The sequence below is a fragment of the Cebus imitator genome, unplaced genomic scaffold, assembly GCF_001604975.1.
Source record: "Cebus imitator isolate Cc_AM_T3 unplaced genomic scaffold, Cebus_imitator-1.0 Scaffold6, whole genome shotgun sequence".
NCBI lineage: Eukaryota > Metazoa > Chordata > Mammalia > Primates > Cebidae > Cebus > Cebus imitator.
The window spans coordinates 12,749,599-12,773,813 of NW_016107321.1; the positions used below are offsets into that span (position 1 = coordinate 12,749,599).

Below are 24,215 nucleotides of genomic sequence, written 5' to 3' on the forward strand. Positions count from 1 at the left end.
ACTGAAAAGAACAGTCAATGCTTTGAAAGAGTTATACATTTCAGAAATAGAAAACTCAGAAATGATAAAGTCAGGCAACAGAAAAAAATAAAACGAGAACTGACAATACTTTAGAACTAAATTTTTTTTTCTCCCACCCCCACCATAGAACTGAATTTCTAAAAAAAAAATTCAGAACAAATTATACAGGGCATAGAGCAGATAGACTCCATGAAATAAAGTGACAGAAATAAAGGATGGAAAGATAAAAAGTAAAACAAAAGAATAAAAGGATTTAAGAGAAAGTCATACAGAAGACAGATGAAGGGTATCCTTTGTATGTATAAACAAGCCCATAAAGAAGAAAACAAAGGAATGCAGCAAAACAAGTATTTAAAACTATTAATCAAGAGAGTCAAGAAGTCTGAGTTCAGTCTACATGTTCAAAAGACTCTCTATGTACCTGAGAAAACTGACCTAAAATGGTCAGAGACATATCTTAATAAAAGCATTGCAATTTAAGTTTATGTTAAAAAATTGAACATTCAGACAAAAAGTCCAAATCACTAATGAGGGAAAGAAAATCAGATTGCCATCCAGCATCTTGAGAGCAATATTTTATACTACAAAACAATGAAGTAATCACTTTAAAATACTTGAGAAAAAATGTAAGCCAGAGATTTTGTATGCAGCCAAACTTCTCGGTATAAAGGTCAGAGAAAAATAATTATAAACATTTTTAAACCAAAGAAAAAAAGAGTTATCATGAGGTTTTCCTGAAAAAAAAAAAAAAGCTCCAGACAACCAAAAAATATTAGAGAATCGTCAGCATATCTGAAAGTGGACATTAAATATATTTAATAACAGAGTTAATATCAAAAAATGGGGTTAGGGGCTACAGAAATGAGGATAGAAGTATTATAAATTCTAACAATGCATAAAAATATAAGCAATAAAAATAAGATAAGAGGCCGGGCGCGGTGGCTCATGCCTGTAATCCTACACTTTGGGAGGCCAAGGTAGGTGGATCATTTGAGGTCATGAGTTTGTGACCGTCCTGGCCAACATGGTGAAACCTCGTCTCTACTAAAAATACAAAAATCAGCTGGGCGTGGTGGCGGGCACCTGTAATCCCAGCTACTTGGAAGGCTGAGGCAGGAGAATTGCTTGAACCCAAGAGACGAAGGCTGTCGTGAGCAGAGATCACACCACTGCACTCTAGCTCGTGCAACATGAGCAAAAGTCCATCTCAAAAAAAAGAGAGAAAAGAATAGTCAGGGAGTTATTATTAGCTTACAATTACCTCATAGGTATGTGCTGGAAGTAAATTGATAGCATTTGATTCTAACAAACCAAGTAATAGAGGCTTAATATTACAAAGGTTAATACTATGTTATTACTAGTGACTAGAATTGGAGGGTGGTCAGGAATTGTTAAGTTACTAGCTAATTTTACTACTGCCCATAGTAGAAAATGAGTGGTTTATAAAGGAAGAGTTGACTAAGTATGCATAAATCTAACAACCAGAACAAAAATACAAAATATCTGAAAGCAAACGAAATTCAATAAATCAATAGCAAAAAAAGACCATTTAATATACAGAAAATATAAAATAATATAACAGATCTTGAGTTAAACACAGTGCTGGTATCAATAAATATGTATTTGCATAACTCATCTATTAAAAGCATTCTCAGATTGGCTAATAAGTAAAATCTAATTGTAGAATATGTAAAATAGAGACCTAAAGCAAAGCTCTTCTTGTGTTTAAAATAAAGATTGAAGAAAGATATATTAAGTGAAAATAAAAAGGAACCATGGGTCATGCTCTTGATATTAGACAGGGTAAAATTCAGTCTTCCCAAAATATTAAATAAATCAATAGCTTTTAAACACAAAAGCCAAAAGGCATAATAAAGACAAAGCAAATATAAATACATATTCAGCAGATAACAGATCATTAGTTTTCATTAAACAAAAATTAGAAGATAAATAGAATAGGCATAGCTAATATTTTACCTTCTATCTTACTAAGGGTAAATAAACCTTCATTTCAAGTGCACGTGGAACATTTTTAAAAGCTGAAATTATGTTAGACTACAAAAAAATTCAATAAGTTCCAAAAATAATTGGCATGCAAGCAGTAGTCTCTGATCCTAAGGCTAAAAGTATTTATAAAAAAGTATTTATAAACAATAAAACCAAAAAAGTGCCCATCCAACCTGGAAATTAAATGGTCTATTAAACAACTCTTGAATGAGAGACAAAATAAAACATGAAATTGCTGAATTTTTAGGCAATAATGGTAGTGAGAGTAAGATATATTAGAAAATATGGGGCTCGGCTAAAACAGTCCTTTGAGAAAATTCTGAGCATTAGTTACCCACATTATGAAATAAAAATAAATGAATTAAGTATCAACTCAAAAAGCTAGAAGATAAACTAAAACATTAACTGTCAGCAGAATGAAGTATTTATGTTCTCACTCAAAGGCGGGTGTTGAACAATGAGAACACATGGACACAGGGAGGGAAGCACTACGCACTGGGGTCAGTTGGGGGGAAACAGGGGAGGGACAGTGGGGGGTGGGGAGTAGGGGAGAGATAGCAAGGGGAGAGATGCCAGATGTAGGTGATGGGGAGGAAGGCAGCAAATCACACTGCCATGTGTGTACCTTTGCAACAATCTTGCATGTTCTTCACATGTACCCCAAAACCTAAAATGCAATAAAATAAGTAAATGGAAAAAAAAATAAAGCTAAAGGCATAACTTAATGAGTTAGAAAGCAGAAATGTGGTAGAACTAGTAAAATAAACTTAAGCTAATTCTTTGAAGAAAAGAACCAACAAAATAGAGGAACCACTAGCTGACCTAAGTTTCTAAAAGAAGGTACATATACAAAATAAATTATAAGGTCAAAGTAACCATCAAACCAGAGAGAATGTTTTAAACATCATTAGAAATAATTTGACCAACTCGATGTGACAAGTTACAATACCCAGAAGAAATGAATCACTTTAACAGAAGATTCGATATACAAAATCTGACTCCAGAAGGGATAGAAAGTCTAAGGAGACTAATTACTACAGAAGAAATAGTTTCCAGAGAGCTCACCTGTAAGAACTCACCATATCCAGGTGGTTTCAAAGGGGGAATTTTACCAATATTTTACATTTTAAAGATCAAATAATCCCCATGCTACTTGCACCTTCCAGGACAGAAAAAAAAAAAAAAAGAAAAACTTCCAAACTGTTTTTGTAATGAATGTTTAACACTGGTTTAAAAAAAAAAAAGCATGATGAAACTACACAAAGCACAAATTTGGCACCAAACTTTCTTATGAATTTTGATGCAAAAATGACAATAATCTTCATTCCTATTAAAAGTACTTAATAATTCAAAAATTCCTATAAACTTTGTAACATGAATGAATATACAGAAATAAGGAAATGGTACTCATGACTGATACTATTTTTAGAAGACATTACAGGTGTCATCCAGTGCCACTAGATAAGAAAAATATATTTTAGACACTTAGGGATAGAAAGGAAAAGGTATAACAATCTCTATTTGCAGACAATATGATTGTATACTAGCAAACCCTACTGGCTTCCTACTATATTTATATATGTATTTATATGTTCATAAACATATATATATAATGTATATATGTATATGTATGCATATATGTATATTTACAGGTGCACATACAAATACATATATAAATACAAATAATATATGTATATATTATATAATGTATTTAAAATATATTTATATATTATAGCTATATATTTATATAATATATATTTTCATATACTTACATATATCTATATAAAGTAGCTAGGCATAATCATTTTTTAACCCTGTACATGGCATCCAACAGGCATAATTGTAAAAATTTATGCAAAATATATATAAGGATACTTGAAAATAATTCTGAAAGACACAAAGAATATTTACCAAATGAAAAGGCACACCTTGGTCTTAGATGGGAAGACTCAACGTGCTAAAGATGTCAGAACTTCCTAATTCAATTTATATTTAACATAATTTTAATAAAATTACCAACAAATTTCCTATAGAATTAAACAAGTTAATTCTAAAAGTTACATCGAAAAAGAAACAAAGAAGAATCCATGGTAAAACTCTGAAAAATCTAAGGGTAAAGTTTGGTGGGATAGCATGGCCAGAATTAAAAACAATGTGCACCTATGTAAACAAAGCTACGTGACATTGATCCATAAACAGATAAACAAAACTTAGTAGACATTTAACATGTTAGAAAAAGACAAGACTATAGAGAAATTTAGTATGTAATTAAGGATACATCTCAAATCACTTGAGAAACACTGACTTTTGAATAAATGGTGTTGACACAACTGAATAGTCATTTGGAAAAATATAAAAGCCATTCTTTATTGCATACTGTATGTGAAGAGAAATTCCAAGTGGACCCCGAGTATGTAAGAGTAAAAATTACTAGAAGAAGACATAAGTGAATGTAATTATAACTTGGGGGGCAGGGAACCCCTTTCTATGACTGCAACATATGTGACAGTGTTCCAGTAACATTTAATTTACAAAAATGTAAGGGAGCCATATTTGGTAAGCAGGCTACAGTATGCCAACCCCTGCTATGAGGCCAACTTCCATTTACAGAAACACTGAGAATAGAGAAAAAAGTTAAATGACACCACAAGTAAGCAGTCAGATATATCCAGATAGCTACAAAACGACTGCCCTAGTATCCACAGAAGCTGGAGAAAATATTAAGTGGAAATTGTTATAAATTCAAATAGACAGATATTAATTACCAACTCTACTATATAGAACTTGTTTGGACTCTGAATTGAATAAATCAACTATAAACAGATATTATTGATATAGAAAAGAGTTGGTTTTTAGATGACATCAAGGAATTATTATAAGTTTATTTGGTATGAGAATAACATTGTGATTATCAAGAAATTTTTTTTTGGAAATGCATACTGATGCATGATATTTAGGATTTGTCTTTAAAAATGTTTTAGCCAAAAATAAACAAAGAAAAAGGACAAGATGAAATGAGATTAATGGATTAAGCAATGGGACAAAATTTTAATAACTACTAAATTTTATTATGGACAGATAAGAGTTCTTTGTATTATTCTCTCATTATTTCATTTTGAAAAATTCATAATATTTTGGTTTAAAAAGTTCCTTTACATGCTGTTACTATCAAGAACTAGAACCCCACTGTTTTCCTCACTGACAAATACTTCAAAGAGCTGGTTTATAGTTCCTATTTTCGAATATTGCATCTCCATTTTCTCTTTTATAAATTATACTTACATTTAATATATTATACTCCATTTTATTCCTCCTTTTTCTTTACTAAAAATGCTCCCTTTAGAAACAATGAGCTCCTGATTAACAAATCTTTAGTCCCTATTCCTGTCCACCTCTCTGGTATTTGACCCAATTCATCCTCCTTTTTCTTTTGAAAGACACCCTTCTTTTGGAACAAGAAACTTTGTACCTCTACTTCTCAAGAAACTGCCTTAATCCCAGGCTGGGACTCTTTTTCTACCTAAAATCCTGAAAAGTCAGCCTTTTAAGAGGTCTTTCCTCAACCTTTTGGACACCTTTTCTTTATTATCTTGAGTTAACTATGGCGGTGGCTCTCAAATTTTTTATCTTCAGCTCTGATGTCTCTTCTGAGCTCCAACTTTCTGCCTGGAATAACCTTCAGGATGTCCTCTCTGAACTTTAAACCCAACATGTATAAGGAAAAACTTCTTGGAGTTGCTCAACATCAACCTCTCTCCTGTCTTCCTAATCTCTGTCCACAGCATTGCCTTCCTTTCAGTCGCCAAGGCCACAAATGTGGAAATCTTTCTTTCTACATTCCAAGCCACACCCACTCTGAATTAAGTAGGCTCTCAGGTTCTGCTTTCCTTAGAGGCTAAGGTGGCTCAACTGCACACAGTAGTGACACTTGTCATGATCACACTTGGAGATAGATAACCCTTTTCTTCTCAGGGGTCTGAAGGAGAAACCTAGTTTCCTGAGTACCTGAGTATACTGAGCATGCAGTGTATTAGTCCATTTTCATGCTGCTAAGAAAGACATACCTGAGACTGGGTCATCTATTTATAAAGAAAAGAGGTTTAACGGACTCATAGTTCCACATGGATAGGGAGGCCTCACAATCATGGTGGAAGATGAAGGAGGAGCAAAGGGATATCTTACATGGCAGCAGGCAAGAGAGACTGAGAGCCAAGTGAAAGGGAAAACCTCTTATAAAATCGTCAGGTCTTGTGAGACTTATTCACTACCAAGAGAACAGTATGAGAGAAACCACCCCATGATTCAATTACCTCCCAAAACCGGTGGGAATTATGAGAGGGTACAATTCAAGATAAGATTTGGGTAGGGACACAGCAAATCATATCATGCAGTAAGCAACCTTCCCCTAACATCTGATCATGTTTGTTGCATCCCCTTCTCCAATGATGAAGTCATGATGGATCTTAGAATTGGCACAAATGGGGAATAGTAAATAAGTAAGCAAGTTAATAAATTGATTATCTGCTGTAGCGTAAGAATCAGACATGGACGGTGTGTTTTCTATATCTCCTTTCTATTTGATAAAAGAACACACTAAGTGTATTAGTCAGGGTTCTCTAGAGGGACAGAACCAATAGGATATATATAAAGGGGAGTTTATTAAGCATTAACTTACATGGTCACAAGGTCGCACAATAGACTGTCTGCAAGCTGAGGAGCAAGGAGAGCCAGTCCAAGTCCCAACACTGAAGAACTTGGAGTTCGATGTTCAAGGGCAAGAAGCATTCAGCACAGGAGAAAGATGTAGGCTGGGAGGCTAGGCCAGTCTCGCCTTTCACGTTTTTCTGCCTGCTTTATATTCGCTGGCAGCTGATTAGATGGTGCCCACCAGATTAAGGGTGGCTCTGCCTTTCCCAGCCCACTGACTCAAATGTTAATCTCCTTTGGTAACACCCTCACAGACACACCCAGGATTAATACTTTGTATCCTTTGATCCAATCAAGTTGACACTCAGTCTTAACCATCACACTGAGAAATAGCAAATAAGAATATTAAATGACTTAATGAAGGTCTCTAAAAGCATCAAAAGAGAAACTTCATCTTTTTTCTTATATTAGGAGCCCACAGGGAGAAATCAATTATACCAAGGTAGAGATTAGAACTTAATTATAGACCATTAAGGGCACATACCATGACACTAAAAATATACACAGACTAATTCCATTGACTTTTAAGCCAAACTTCTATTCACTCATCAAATTAAGAACTGATGGGCCAGGTGCGGTGGCTCACGCCTATAATCTTAGCACTTTGGGAGGCTAAGGCGGGCAGATCACTGGAGCTCATGAGTTCCAGACCAGCCTGGCCAACACGGCAAAACCTTGTCTCTTCTAAAAATACAAAAATTAGCCATGCATGATGATGTATGCCTGTAATCCCAGCTACTTGGTAGGCTGAGACACAAGTATCCCTTGAACCCGGGGGGCAGAAATTGCAGTGAGCCAAGACTACCCAACTGCACTCCTGTCTAGGTGACAGAGGAAGATCCTGTCTCAAAAACAAAACAAAACAAAACAAAAAAAGAAGAGAAAAAGAAAAAAAAGAAATGTTGTCATAGGAAGATATCCAAGCAGTACTAACATATTGGCAGTGGTAATATTTCAAAGATGTACAAACTGGCCTTGTCTATCTTGATAGACCTCTGCCAACACCCTCTACTTTTCCCCTGCCAGCTCAAAAGAACCAACATATGGAATGATCTTGCTTTTAGAGTTGTATAGATTACAGTATGCTTCCAGGCAGGATAAATGTATAATGAGTATAGTTATACTAAATACTCTGCATGGAAAAATGTCAATAATGACTTTATAAATGCATGCAAGCATAAACCAGGGATTGGTTTTCACTCAGAATCCATAGCCATTAGAAAGTGATGGAGGAAGATACACTAGACGTGAGTGACGAGAGGCTGGTAAGGGACTGCTTAGAATGCCCTGCTTTTGAGTACATTCACTTGTATATTCATATTACACTACCACTCAATGGTAAACTCCTTGAGGGCAGGCATGCCTCTTACACATCTCTTTTTTTGTGTGTCCTCCAGTGTCATGCAGCACACTTGGATATGCTGGTACTTAGTAAATACCTATTGAGCTAGGTTAAACTGAATCCTAACTAACACAAACTTGAAAGTGGCCAATCCCCACTTAAGCTGGATTTTAGGGGCACCCATTAAAACAAATGAGGATATTTCTAATACCAACATGGAGAGGTGGCGGTAATAAACACAGGTGTCAGAGTGGGATTACTTGACTGTCCCTGCAGTCTTAAATAATATAAGAATATTTTTAAATTAAATTGTCAAAAGTATTATTTTGATTATACTTCAATCAATTCAGTTAATAATAAATGGTGAATAAAACATAGTATGGTGTGTAAAAATGTTAAGAAGAGTCAAGTTAACCTCCTACACAGGATTAATACTTTGGTTGGGCTCATGCCTTTCCCTCTGGAATTACTTTACATTGAGTGGATCCTTACTGCTTACAGGCTTAAGTCTCTTAATAAACTTGTGGCTTAGCACATTTTACAATATAGTGCTGCTTAATTGCTTTTGTTTTTAAGGAGAAACTTTACTTTGATTTGTTTTTTAACTTTTATTCCAATAGAACCCTTTCAAGCACTTTGACAACTGATAATCTTGTTGATCAAAGTAACTTTTCCTGGAATTCCAATATGTATGTGTATGTTTGTGCCTGTGTTTAACACCTTTTTGAGATATAGTTCAGGTATCATTGAATTAGCTTATTTAAAGTGCATAATTCCACTGGTTTCCAGTCCAATGGATATTTTGATTCATCTTCAATAAGAAGTAGCAATCATAATGGTAGTTTGGCTCCCTTCTCCCTTCCTTTGGTCTTAGCTTTTCTCCTTTACAGCTTACAGTTTTGTATTCCCAGGATTGGGCACTAAACCAAAGACGTTTAAGAATCAGTCAAGTGGTATCTGCAGCTGAGCAATTGAAGGCTCAGAACCAGAAAGAATAAGGGATCTGGGGTTGGAATATAAACTAGCAAAACTCTTTCCTATCTGTATTCTCACACATTGAATGAAACATTGTTTAGAAGACAACTCAGAACAGGGTCCTATACATTAAAGCAGTTAAGTAAGCGTTGGCTTACTTTTTCTTTTTCTGTTTTCACTCAATTCCATACAATAGAGTGGGGAAAAAAAAGTCATGAACAAAGTTCTTGAGGTATGAATGGAGCCAAGAGGCATGCAAACCCTTCAAGGGCCCAGGGCCTACACGGTCCTGGAAAGCGATGATGGAATCCAGCAAAGCTGACAGTATCCCTGAAACCATCTCCTGCCCAGGACTGACTTTGCTGAAAGGATCGTTCACTGTTCCTCTCACCCCTAAAACCCGCTCCCCCAGCTACTATAATGTGAGTGGTCTTCCTCTGAGAGTAGCACACAGTTTTTCAGAGGGGAGAATTTGAAAAGGAAGCACAAAAGGAGATCCTGCTCTTCATGCCACAAAAGCACATGTAGATGAATTCAACTCATTTCAGAACTTTTTTATAAATTCTTCCAAGTAAAAAGTCTGCTAAGAATTTACCTGAAGTTTTACACTGGAAAAAAAAAAAAAAAGCTAATAAATATGTGGCTGGAAGCACTGATTTTTTTTTTTTTTTGCAAATTTTTATTTGCACAGTTTTTTTCTGAAATATTTACAATAAACAACCTAAAATGAAAATGTTCTTGTTTGTAGAGAATGACTTTTTTTTCTATTTAAAATGAGTTTATCATTGGAAAACAGTCTGCTATTTAGCAGAAGAGGCAAATGTTCTTTCTGGTGCAACAACCTGTTTTTCTCTTAAGGAGGAGAATTTATTCCTATTTTATGTCTACAAGTAAAAGAACTTTCTGTTGTCCAATACTATTTCCTGCAGGCAGAGCCTCCTGATGCAGGAGTGATGGAAAGAACTAGAGCAACAACTCTCTGGCCAAAGGCTTAGTAGAGGGAATACTCTGCTTGTTGAATTGGTCCCTGCTTTTCAAATGGATGAATAGTTTTTTCTCTGAGAGTAAACAGGGGTCAAAAGAGAGTGCTTTGGCTTCACTGAGAAATCCGCAAATATTTCTCAGAATTTGTTAGTATGGATGGCGCCAGTAAAACGGCTCCTTAGAAACTGGATCATCTTACCGAACAGGCAATTTATATTGTTTCTTCCTACACCATTTCACTAACATCTCTAGTATCTCTTTGAAAGCAAAGAGACCCCACAAGGAATGAGTAGGATGAACACTTTTGCTCCTGTTTTCAGTCTATATTTTTCCATCATGAGCACTCAAGCAGGACTAAATGAAGAGAAGCATTCCTAGTAGACACAGAGGACATATTTTGTGTTTTCTACTGCCAAAACACACCAAAGGATTAGGTGCTAGAATGGAAAACAAGTTTTCTCCATTTCCTGATTACTTTCGCAGGCATTCTTAGTATCTTTAACTTTCCTCTTGTAAAATATACACACACATGGACACACACACCCCAAGAGAAATCACTGGGTTCTTTATACCTTATAATAACCTTTATTTCTTGGTTTTCACAGGAAGAGATGACTGCAGTAACTGTTTGGAACTCACTGCTGCAGGATACAGGGAAGAACTGGAAATTGTGTGTAGGCTAAGCATGGCAAGGATAAAACTGGCCTATAAGTATATTACTAGGAAAGTTATAAACCAACAGAATCAATATATCATGGGTTGTCATCAGGAAGTAAATCAAGCAATAATTCTTTTTAAATGGACACAAGACAGGAAATATATCCTCTGCTCACAAATGTGGGTTGGCAGCAGGTTTTTTTACTCCTATAATCACTAAACCCCATTTGCCAATACTAACATTTAAGCAATTACAAAGAAAGACTAGGGTAAATTCTAGCATCCTCCTGGTCTTGCAAGGAACTTACAAGACAGTCTTGTAAATGCCTAGATTTGCAACAATTTGAGAGAACAGGACATCATTATAATCAATTGAAAATGAAACTCAGTCTCTAGTTAGCAACATTGGTAATCCATGGGTTACAGGTCTCCTGCTGACTTCCAGCTAGCTTTCCTCTATCTCTATGAAAACAGCCTACGGAGGCGGACGACCTTGCAGGCCTTCCACAGGTAGTGTCACAATGTCTGAGCTATCAGAAGAATGATGAACCTACCATCATCTGCCTCTTAGCTGTCAACCACTTAGCTTTGGAAGTTATAAATATCTGCCATTTGTTACCAAAAATGTTTACTATGTACAATGTGATGGGACAAGAGCAAAAGGGAGATCCAGGTGACATGTGCATCAGGGAGCTCTATTTTATTAAAGGTATTGGGAACCTGTAGGGAAAAGACATAAACAGTGTTTTCAGCTGTCACTCAAAAGCCATCTTCCACATGTGTAAAATCTCAGATGGGCTGTTGGTCACAATGTTTTACTGTTATGCATCTATCAATGTCATCAAAAGCAGTTATCCTCAAACACCAAGATGGTAATTAAATAATATTGAAATTTAATAATATTTAGTGCATGTTAATGATTAGAAAAGTAGATAATTTAAAAAATTATAGATTATATTTTTAATATCTTATGCTATTTGTAAATATCACTTATATTTAAATATAAATGTGTATGTATTTTTACACATTACTCATCATTAACATATATCTAATGTATTAGTTTGTTCTTGTGCTGCTAATAAAGACATACTTGAGACTGGGTAATTTATAAAAGAAAGAGGTTTAATTGACTCACAGTTCCACATGGCTGGGGAGGCCTCATAATCATGGCAGAAGGCAAGGAGGAGCAAAGTCACATCTTACATTGTGGCAGGCAAGAGAACTTGTGCAGGGGAACTCCCATTTATAAAACCATCAGATCTCATGAAACTTGTTAACTACCACATGAACAGTATGAGGAAAACAACTCACGTGATTCAATTATCTCCACCTGGCCTCACCCTTGACACCTAGGGATTATTACAATGTAAGGTGAGATTTGGGTGGGAACACAACCAAATCATATCATCTAATATTCTTACATGTAGTGAGACCTTAAGAATTTTACTTCATAAGGGGTTTTGTTATAGGAAAGATAAGGGCCTTTGCTTTTCCCCATTTGGAATTTCAAAGTCGCCTAACAGATTGGTGGCATATAAGCAGGGGTATAAGCACATACCAAATGCACTTATAAATTAAGAAAATCTTTCCAAAACATATAGATATTAATGTCTGCAAAGTTTTTAAAGGAATAAGCCAGGAATTGATGAGTAGTAATGCACAAGAAGTGAGCTGGATGAGAGTAACAGCTGCCATGACTACCAGAAGATGTAGATTCTTCTCCTGATTTAGCCACAAGCCACCTGGATGACCTTGGCCAGTGCAATTAACAAACATTTGTTGGGTATCATGGAAGACTTCATAAACTGGAAATCACACAAGATGAACAAGATCTGGTTCCTGACCACAAGAAGTTTATGAGCTAGTAGGGAAGAGAAGACATCCAATTATAACTAAAATGGCAGAATGAGGATAATAAAAAGAAGAGCAAACCAACCACAATAGGAACTTAGAACTAAGAGTAGAGAGAAAAGCCATATATATATATATATATATATATATATATATATATATATATATATATACACACAAACAAACACATATATATAAAGGCTGAAGAGAATAAAGTTTGAAGGAAGGTTTTATAAAAAGAGGGCACATGAAATGAGCCTTACAGGTGGATATGCTTTTGATAAGGAAGCCTAATGGTGGCAGGTCACTCAGAAGCAATGGAAGAGAAATTTGAACATGTGAAGTTCTGAATTTGGTCACCAGGTGTTTTTAGCCTAGACAAGAGCTCACTGGGTCACCTATGACTCTTCAGAAATTTGTGTTTGAGACACTTGTGATAGAAATTCATGATTATAAAGATAAGAAGTCTACACAGTATTTTCTTTTTTCTTTTCTTTTCTTTTCTTTTTCTTTTTTTTTTTTTTTTTTTTTTTTTTTTTTTTTTTTTTTTTTTTTTTTNTTTGAGATGGAGTTTTGCTCCTGTTGCCCATGCTGGAGTGCAATGGCATGATCTTGGCTGACTGCAACCACCACCTCCTGGGTTCAAGCAATTCTTCTGCCTCAGCCTCCCGAATAGCTGTGATTATAGGCATGTTCCATCACACCTGGCTAATTTTGGATTTTTAGTGGAGACGGGTTTTCTCCATGTTGAGAATTGAAAGAGTCACTGAAAGGTGAGTCAGATAGCATCATGATCACAGCTGTGCTTAGAAAGTCATCTCCAGCAGTGCTACGGGAAATGGACTGAAAGAAAAAGGGGCAGGACCAAGAAAGTGAGTCAGTGGTGCAGAAGCAAGGAATCTGGGGCAGAGACAACCAGGACCTGTGCCATGCAGAAGAATGGGGATACAGGAGAGGTCTGGATTCAGAGTGGTTCATAGATGACTTGATAGTTGACTGGATAATTTGGTGAGGGACAGGGTATAATCCATGGGTAATGTAAACCTTCTGGCTTTAGTGCCTAGGTGAATGTTGATGTCACCAAGACAGAAAGTAAAAGAAAAGGAACAGACTTGCTGAGGAAGACAAGGTGTTCAATTTAAAGCATGGTGTGTCTGAGGAGCTTATAGAACACTGAGTTGGAAAAGCTTAGAGTGATGATTCTCAACCAGGGACAATTTTGCCTCCCCCACCACCTGACACAACAGAAGATACTTAGAAATGTTTGGGGGCATTGTTGGTTATCATAACTGGAGGAAGTGGAGGTTGCTGCTGGCATCTAGCTGATAGAGTCCAGGGATGCTGCTAAACATCCCAAAATGCAAAAGACAGCCCCTTGTATTAGTCTGTTCTCAAGCTGCTAATAAAGACATATGCAAAACTGGGTAATTTATAAAGAAAAAGGTTTAATGGACTCACAGTTCACATGGCTGGAGAGGCCTCACAATCATGGTGGAAGAAGGAGCAAAGTCACATCTTACATGGCAACAGGCAAGAGAGAGAGCATGTGCAGGGAAGCTCCCTTTTATAAAACTATCAGATCTCATAAGACATTCACTATCATAAGAACAGCAAGGGAAAGGCCTGCCCTCATGATTCAATTACCTCCCACTGGGTCCCTCCCATGACAAATGGGAATGATGGGAGCTATAATTTGAGATTTGTATCATATCACCCCTCAACCAAGGAAGAATCATATCACCCCTCAACCAAGAAAGAATGATCTGGCCCAAAATGTCAATAGCAAAGAGATTGACAAATCCTGGTCTAGAAGGATTTAAAACTTCCAATCTAAAGTTTTAGAAAGTAGAAATGAATAGGCTTAAGAGCTTTTAGTCATTCATACATCTGTGAGAGATGGGGAAGAAAATTAGCCACCACTGGAGTATACAGAAAAGAAACAGAAGGCTGTAGCTGATAAAATTCTAGGCCATATCATCTCATTGGCAATATGAGTTTGTTAGGTACAGTAATGTCAAACATCTTTACATATTCAAAATGCAATTATTTGATGACTGTTCTCAAGCAGGTGTGTATGCAGAAGATAGATATGATCACCGCACATTATATGTATCAAAATATCACTATGTACCCCATGAATCTGCACAATTGTGTCAATGTTTTAAAAACAATTAAATTAAAAAAAAAAGAAGATAGATACAGATGAGGATGGAAATCAAGGAGCAAATGAGTTATGAATGCCCAAAAACCTAAACATGGTAGATATATTCCAGGCAATAGGCAGGGAAATATTACTTGAGGTCTAATATTTTCATCTGCAAACTTTATATAACTTGGTTACAAACCCACAATGCTATAAGGCCAAAAAAAAAAAAAAAAAGGAGGATAGGAGGAGGAAGAAAAGAGGAAAGCAAAGGAAAAGAGAAGAGAAACAAGATAGGAAAAAATGGCAAGGAAAACAAGGAATGTAAAGGAAAGAACAGAGTAAAGGCATCCTCTAGAAGGCTGACAGAATACATTGTGAGTACAGTTCTAAGGAATAAGACTAGTGGCCATTCTTGATAATTTTGTGAAACTGTGATATCAAAATATATTCTACAGACAGCAAAATCTGCTTCTTGAACCATATCACCACTGTTTTTCAAAAGCTGTGTTAACACAAAAAGACAAAACAATAACCAACACCTTGAACAATTCTCCGGTAGTTAAATAAATTTTGCTGCAACTCTGCTCCAGGCACTTGGCAAGTGTAGAAAGACAGTGAAATGCTCTGAAGTAAAGGATCATGCAGAGATGCACTGTGAGCCGCCTGGCAGCCTTAGACTGCTGGGCACAGAGGCAAAAATAGGATTGCAAGAAACAACAAAATGATTCTTTTCTTGTCCAAAATGTTATGTAGCCCACAAAGACAAGATTTACCTGGAAAACAGAATGCTGTGGCAGCAAACCAAAGGAGGCATCACCGAACATGAAAGAGTGGAAAGATCATGTGCCCAGGACAGGAGGTATAGAGCATACCAGAGCCAGAAAGATCTTGAATTTGAACTCTGGTTCCACCATTAGCGAGTTTTCTGCTTTTTGCAGGTAGCAGGATGTCTCTGCGACTTATTTTTCTTTCTCGTAAAATGTGGATGATGAAATTCCTGTCTCCTAGGAGTCTGGTGATTTAGTCTGGTGATTAAATGAGACAATGTATGTAAAGCATTTAACATAGCAGCTGGTGCAGGGTGGAGGCTCTATCAGTGGCAGCTGCTATTAAGTAATATGTAAATTCTATTGCTCTAAGCAATGATTGAAAAAAAAATGGCACCCACGTTCTGAGGCAACCCCAGAATGGTATGTTAAAAAAGGTAACATATTTTAAAACTAAAATGAATTTTTCTACTTGGAAGTAACCTTCAGAACTCTCTGGTCAATTTCCTTGCTTTTCTGATGGGAAAATTGGAGAAGAAAATGAACATGTTATTGTGGTTTGAATGTACAAGAAGCAAAAATAGATTTTAATTAAAGAGAGATTATATTATTTTTATATGACACAAGTTGAAGATGGAGTTAGAAAATTACCATTCATGATGAGTGTGTGTTTGTGTGTGTGTGTGTGTGTGTGTGTGTGTGTGTATCAGAAATAATAGAGTTCTTCTGAGGCGATGTCTAACAGAAAGTTATCCTTAGCTTTCCGTGAATTTGACTAACCTAATCATCCCCAGTGCACCCATTTGTCAAGTAAACATACCTAATAAAGTTCTCTGAAGCTTCACAGAGGGATGAATAAAATCATTTCTGAATGAACTGATGATCATAAAGAACATGCTTCTCCTAAGCTGCAGCCAGGTCACTTACCTGTCCAAGAGCAAGTTAGGAGCAAACAGGAGTTTCCCTGGGTGCTCCATGGAGCGCCAGACGAGACCAATCATCAGGATCTCTAGCCAGGCACATTCTAGAAGGTGGACCTGATCATGGAGGGTCAAATCCACAAAGCCTGAAAACAAGCAAGAAAAACCCTGCTGACTCAAATGAAAAAGACTCATTACTAGTGAAATTAATGCAACAGAGATTTGAACGGACAAGGTCTATTGTCTACTAGATGGAGTAAATGCAATACAAACATATTTTTTAGTAAAGTCAAGTAATTAATTTTAGTAAAGTCAAGTAATTTTTAAATCTAGCTATCTCAATGAATTTCAATGTGGCATTAAGTTTCTTGGTGCCATAGTGTTACATCTACAGAAATGTACCAACTTGAGCAACACACTTAGCTTTCTATATAGAGTTATACTCAGTGTGAAAACTTGTGTACATTCTACTTAGTCACTTCTGATAGCACTCTGTGACTGTTCCTCATTTCTGTTTGAGTAGAAGATGCTAAGGTGCAAGAAATTTAAATTACTTGCCTTAGACCAAACAGGAATTGGAGCACAGGCAGAATGAAAGTCACTAAATTTCTATTTCTTTGCTTTATCCCTAAGCCACACTCATTTTCTGTAACATGTACAAGAAAGACTCATAAAACACCGTATATAAATAAATCACTTGGGAGAATGAGTCAGATGAAAAAAAAAGGTGACATTATGATTACTTAGGGTAATAACCACTAAAATGTGTTCTTGTTTTCTAATGGTGAACTAAGAGATTAAAGCTTTTTCCAATCATTAACTGATATTATTGTAGTTAACTAATAATAATAATGAGGAGGAAGGAAAAAAAGAAGGAAGAAGGAAGAACAAAAGGAAAAGGAAGAAGAAGACAAGGAGGAAGAAGAGTTTGTTGAACCCTTACTATGGGTTAGAAGCAATCCTAATATTTCTTGTGCACAATTATTTATGAATGCAACAACCTGAAGAGGTAGGAACTAATATGGCCATTGTACAGATAAGAAGACAGATGCTCAGAGAGCTGATTTGTCTGTTGAAGCCAAAACATGTGCCTTGACCACAATGGACACTATCTCTTCTGAGCTCCACTTAATTCGAGAATTTGGATCAAGTGACTAAATAAATCACACACCACACCCATTAAGATATGTCAGAGTGACAGGGACAATAAATGAATCAAGTATCCATAAAGATTGCACCTTCCAAGTCAGTCCCCTATTCTTTTGCCCTAAGGCATCCCGCCATAGTCTATTTTCCTCCTTTCTCTATTTGCCCTCAACCCTTTCTTCTCTCTTATCCATGAGAATGGCTCTAGGAATCCCACTGAGCGTATGTGTGTGCTTGTTCTTTTTTCTCTCACAAATATTACACTGTTTGCTATTACTCTATTAGCTATATTTGTGTTGATAGAAAAGACAAGATGGAATTTTGCTTTCCTTTAACAGTCAAGTATGAATGGTCTGCCTACAGGATGTTTCTTCTTGTGGGTCTTGGAGGTAACAAAAACTCAGCATGATAAACAGGTAGTTATCATTTCTTACATGCTTAAGTATCATCTTTCAGATAATTGTTATATCCAAATACGTAATGATCCACATCGGGAAACCAAAGCTAGAGACAGACCTCAAAGTCTACGCTCCCTCTCTTTTTATCATTTCATAATCAAAGTTCATCAATTCTTTGAGGTTACTATAATTTTCTCCTTTTCATTGCCACTGTTGACACACTAATTTAGTTCCTAACACTCTTTTACCTTTTTGCCTGACTTCTTTAACTCAGCATAATTATTTTAAGATTTATCCATGTGGTTGCACGTATGAACAGTTGATTCTTTTTATTGCTAAATGGTATTCCATTGCATGGATATATCCCATAAATGAATATAATGTATCCTTTCATTGGACATTCAGATTGTTTCTAGTTTTTGGCTGTTACAAATAAAGCTGCTACAAGCAATTTTTATACAAGTTTTTGTACGGACATATGCTTTTATTTCTCTTGATTAAATACATAAGAGTAGGATATCTGGATATATTATGCCAGGTGTATATTTAACTTTTTAAGAAACTGTCAAACTGTTTTCAAAGTGGTTGTGCCATTTACATTCTGACCAGCAATACATGAAAGCACCAGTTGCTCTACATCTTCACCAATGCTTAGTATGGTCAGTCTTTTAAATTTTATACATTTGGCCAGGTGCAGTGGTTCATGCCTGTAATCCCAGCACTTTGGGAGACCGAGGTGGATGGATCACCTGAGGTCAGGAGTTCAAGACCAGCCTGACCAACATGGAGAAACATTGTCTCTACTAAAAATACAAAAAATTAGCTGGGCCTGGTGGCACATGCCTATAATCCCAGCTACTAGGGAGGCTGAGGCAGGAGAATTGCTTAAACCTGGGAAGCAGAGGTTGTGATGAGCTGAGATCATGCCACCACACTCCAGCCTGGGCAGCAAGAGAAACTCCATCTCAAAAAAAAAAAAAAGAGAGAGAGAAAATTTATACATTATAATAGATATACAGAGGTATCACACTGGCACTATGGTTTTATGTGCATTTTCTTAATGATTAATAATGTTGCACATCTTCTCATTTGTTTTCTAACAGATCATTTTGCTATACTGTATTCAAATTAATTATGCATGTGTCTGTAAATTCTGCTAGGCCATATACACATTGTAAGCACAAGATGCATGATCCTGTCAAATTTTGCTTTTTGTAAAGTTTAAATTTATTGCACCTTCCACTACATCACTGAGCCATGCAAGGCTCATGATAGAATAGCCTGTCTCAGAGCAAGTGTCTTTCCATTGGAAAGAGTGGATTCCACTCATATAAAGCAGGATTCGGCATCTGGAAAAATGAGAAAGTGGGTGGCTTTGTTCATAAGAAAAAGTAAAAGATGAAAAAGCAATGATTTGGTTTCTAATCCCCAAAGGGTAAGGGCAGGGAGGGAACAGGCATCTCTACAGTGTACAGTGATTTACCTATGGAATGTACTGGGTCAAAGGGAACTTGCCTTGCTCTTGAGGAAACATGTCCTATGAAGCAGTAAATGCTCCTTTCTCAATACCCACAATCTAATAGGACAAACCAAACTCATTTTAGTTTAAGTCAGCAGTACTATAAATGAAAGCCCTCTGGGTTTCATTTCTTAATTTCATAATTCTTTAAGATTTCACTCCAATCTTTCTTTTTCCTTTTTTAAATTATACTTTAAGTTCTGGGATTCATGTGCAGAATGTGCAGGTTTGTTACATAGGTATACACATGCCATGGTGGTTTGCTGCACCCATCAACCCATCATTTACATAATACTATCCCTCCCCTGGCCCCGCACTTCCCCCTAGATTTCACCCCAATCTTTCAGGTGAAGTCTCATAATAGTAACGTAAACTTACACTGTAAATTAAACTTGTTTGCAGAAATGTTAACATTCAAAAGGGAGGCTTTTTATCTTCTCTCATGACATTTGCTATATGTAATATTGCCACCCATAAGGAAATCTATCCCACCTTATTTAAACCTCAATAATCTATATAAACCTCAAAAAGAATCACACACGATGAGATCTGGGGGTGTCTCATGAGTTCTCAGAACTGCAGTTGACCATGTAACCAATCAATATGGAAAACCAAAAGCCCTCTTTCTGATGGCAACTTTACATATTAAATGGAATTATAATTTTTAATTCCCACTTTACGGTTTCAGTATTATTTAGATCTGACAGTTTTAGTGGCCTTTTGGAAGCCAAAGAAGCTCCCCATAAGCACTTGTGCCACGTAAATAAGGCGATTATGAAATCTGTCTGAAGTATGTCTGTTGGTAATAGTTTTCAGTCGGAGGCCAGCAGGATTGCTTGATCCTTCTGTTGAAATGTTGTAGACCTCTCGAAAAGAGTCTATTTAATTATCTTTCCCAGCTGTGCATATTGTCTGCAGACAAGGGTTATTACATCTGTTGCACAGTGTGCTCTGCAAGTTCCTGGGTCAGGGTTGGGGGAGAGTGTCCAGGAAAGGTTATCAATCAACCTTCTCAATGAATGTGAAGACTATAAAAGATTATTAGATGGAGTGTCTCTCTTCTTTCAATATACTGGTCTCAACTTTACCACCCAGCAGCTAACTGCTTTTTCAGCGTGGAATACATGTCCATAAGATGCCTACAGTTCATAACCAATGGAGAAAAATAATGTAATAAATCCCAAGCAAAATAATATTGGGCAAACTATGGATAGACATCAAGTTTCAATCCCTTGGCTTATTTTCCTGATAAACAGGAAGAATGTTCTAATATGCAATTCCAAATGAATGTGCCATAGTCACTTAGAGGCATCCTAAAAGTAAATCCCATTCTCTCTTGAACACTCAAAAGTGTTGCCATTAATAAGGTGGGAGCTTAACAGCTGCTACGAAACATAAGGAAAGGTATCAGTGACAGATATTCTTGCAGGTGGCAAGTCAGTGGTGACTCATCCCCCATCACTTGAGGAACCCCTCCTTTTTTTTTTTTAGATGAATTCTCACTCTGTTGCCCAGGCTAGAATGCAGTGCCATGATCTCAGCTCACTGCAACCTCCACCTCCCTGGTTTAAATGATTCTCCTGCCTCAGCCTCCAGAGTAGCTGGGACTACACCACATGCCACCACGCCCAGTTAATTTTTGTATTTTTAGTAGAGACAGGGTTTAACCATATTGGCCAGGCTGGTCTTGAATCCCTGACCTTGTAATCTGCCCCCCTCAGCCTCCCAAAGTGCTGGGATTATAGGCGTGAGCCACCACACCCGGACCTCCATCTTAATGACATGGGGGCAGTGGGCCTGTGGCCTTCATACAGGAGAGACAGAATGCATATTGAAAAAGTAATAGCCATAGTTTGATAAGACTAGGTGAAATCAGGTGCTTGGAAATCTCATTTAATAACATAATTTTTTTTTTAAAAAAAAGCTAACTTAGGCTTTTTTTCCTAGTCTATATTCACAAGTCCCAGGAATAGAGTATCCAGAGAGGATATACTGAAAACAGAGAGAAATGCCTTAAAATTCTTACTTCTCGTTCCCTGAATGAGCAGTAATGTAGCTAATAAAATTGAAGGGAGCCTCTTTTTATGGCAAAATTCACCCCTCCATCATAAACCAGCTCATAACTTCCAGCTTTATCACCAAGTTCAGACATCCCTGCCTTCTGCCTTCCTTTACACAGCCACAGTTTTTCCTCCAAGATATGTTAACTTTGTATTGACTGTGAAAGGAGCTCATGGCATGTCCACCTCCCTGCCCCTGACCTCAAGAGATCCTGAGACCTCTTCTCCACTCTGCTCTGCTAGGGACTTCTTATAAATGGCCCAATTTGCCTTGGCATACAAAGAGATTCTTGAAGTCTCACCCTCCTTTACTGGGTAGAGCAAGGCTCTTAGAAACAATGCTGAAAAGTGTGCAGAGATCTTCAAGCAAAATAACTAATATAATCTAAATCCTTGTAAAGCTCCATACTCCCTTGGAGTAAAAGATAAATCAGAGTGACTCTTCAGTAGAGACATAAAAAAACTATATTCCTACTTCCAGGGGATACAGTCTATGAAGATTCAAAGCAGAAACCCGGCAAAAGAAGAAAGCAACATTTCCCTGGGGATTGCTATTTACAAAAAGCTAGGTGGTTGGTTCCCTCAGTAGATTCACTGGAAAAAAAAATATATTGGTTTCCTGACCTTCAAAAGAGATAATCATTTTCTCAGTCATATGATGACCCCAATGTTCTCCAAAATGTCGGTTATGAAATTGCCTGTTGCATTTTTTTCTGTATTGCCTTTTTACTCAATAGACAAAGAGTTGAATAATTCACTTCTTTCCCTTTCAATGCCAAAGACTCAGTGCAAGAGTACAGTATGGGAAAAAATAAGAAATTATGGAAGTGAGATTGTGGCACAGTGATGGCTACAAGCTAAATAAAACTTTGGATTTCTGGGAGAAGCTTATAGAACATACAGTATCAGAAGAACTAGACTCCTGTTTAAATACCAAGCAGTCTTCATGGCCTATATTTTGTAATTTATTCTCCAAAAAATAGTAACTTAATGCCATACCATAGATCACAGGCCCTATTGTACCGGTTGTACAGTTCAAATGACTTTCCTTCTCTCCAAAAAGATTTTTAGACTTTCTTATATGCAGACATGCAGACTCATTAAAGCTATCATTCCCATTCTGTAATATTTTATCTTCAATAACAGCACAAACATTAGAAAAAAATTAAGGAAATAAGTTTAATCCATTTAAATAAAGAATGTCACAAACAACTCTTACCAAATAGATAGTACGATTAGAAAATAAATGCAGACAGGTGCAATGGCTCAGGCCTGTAATCCCAACACTTTGGGAGGTCAATCACCTGAGGTTGGGAGTTCAAGACCAGCCTGACCAACATGGAGAAACCCTGTCTCTACTAAAAATACAAAATTAGCTGGGTGTGGTGGCAGACAACCTGTGATCCCAGCTACTTGGGAGACTGAGGCAAGAGAATCACTTTAACTTGGGAGGCAGAGGTTGCGGTGAGTCGAGATCGTGCCATTGCACTCCAGCATGGGCAACAAGAGCGCATCCATCACCAAAATAAATGTTAATCGAATAATCATTTGTTTTGAAATATTGTGAATCTCAATGCTAGAAGAACATGAGCTTTCTCTTGAACCTGCCCTATGTCACCATCACTGTGACTATTCTGACTTTGCTCTGCTATAATAAGGGGGTATGAGCAGGCCTTACCCTGACCCCCATCCTATATCATACTATCCATGTAATGCTCTTATGCAGCTGCCATACTAAATAACCACCTTGCCAATATCAAGCTGACTCTTTCTTTCCTGAGGCTACAATAGCCCTCATCCTCAGGCCTGATGACTAGCCACTTCTAAATCCCAACATGGGACTTTTTGATTATCTGGAGGGCACACTCCCACCCATCTCACAACAGAATGAGGAGGGCAGAAATCATGAAGCCATGAGCTGAAAAGACAAGAGGACCTGACTTTGAATTCTTCTGTGGTCTATAGGCAATTATTTAATAACCCTGAAAGCATTTCCTATCTGTAAAATGCAGACGGACTAACCTACCACTTAGGGTTACTGTAAAAACTAAGGGTTTAGCAGATGTCCCAGAATGCCATGGTAGCTACTCAGTAAATATTAATTCTATTCTCTGCTTCATCCCAACAGGCTGCAGTTTCTGCCCAATAGAAGAAAGCATTGCTTTTGCAAAACACCAAGAGAAATGTTTCATTTTAAAATATTTGAGGTTTATAACTTTAAACTTAAATTGGGCAATGGCAGTTTGTGCTTGCCCTAATTCATGATGTCATGTTGTGTTTTCTGTTTATGTTTTTCTTTTCATTTATATATAAAAATAACCTAATAAAAAGGGTAAAAGGCTTCCTGGACCTCAAACAGCCCTAAAAAACAACATTTTTCATTATTTAAAAGTGGAGGGGAAAAGAGCATGTGGATTATATTTTGCCTAAAATACATGTGCAAAGAAATGAAAAAAAGAAAGCACGTTTTAGGTTTTATTACACTCCAAGCATTTCAAGATGTTTAGCATGTCCAGAATGCAGCTGTCTTCGTATATCCCCAGTTAGAAATAGTTGATGGTTTTCTGCTGAACCCAGCAACCCTCCACACTGTGTTTGCTGCTATTTGCCTTGGGATAGACAGAACAAAACTTGCCTTGTAGTGACTACTTGCCTTGGGAAACAAAGTGGTGTTCTTCGGGCAAAGACTATGCAATAAATACCAGTGGTAAGTTA

The 24,215-nt window shown here is 36.8% G+C and overlaps 1 protein-coding gene across 2 annotated transcripts in view; it reads right to left on the reverse strand.

The window, feature by feature from the left end:
* Nucleotides 1–24,215, reverse strand: part of ESR1 (estrogen receptor 1) — a 383,841-nt gene that overhangs the window by 59,930 nt on the left and 299,696 nt on the right. For both annotated transcript variants that reach the window (XM_037742173.1, XM_017537594.2), the window contains one exon: nucleotides 16,385–16,523. In XM_037742173.1, coding sequence (XP_037598101.1) covers nucleotides 16,385–16,523 — 139 coding nt within the window. The remainder of the gene's footprint in view (nucleotides 1–16,384; nucleotides 16,524–24,215) is intronic.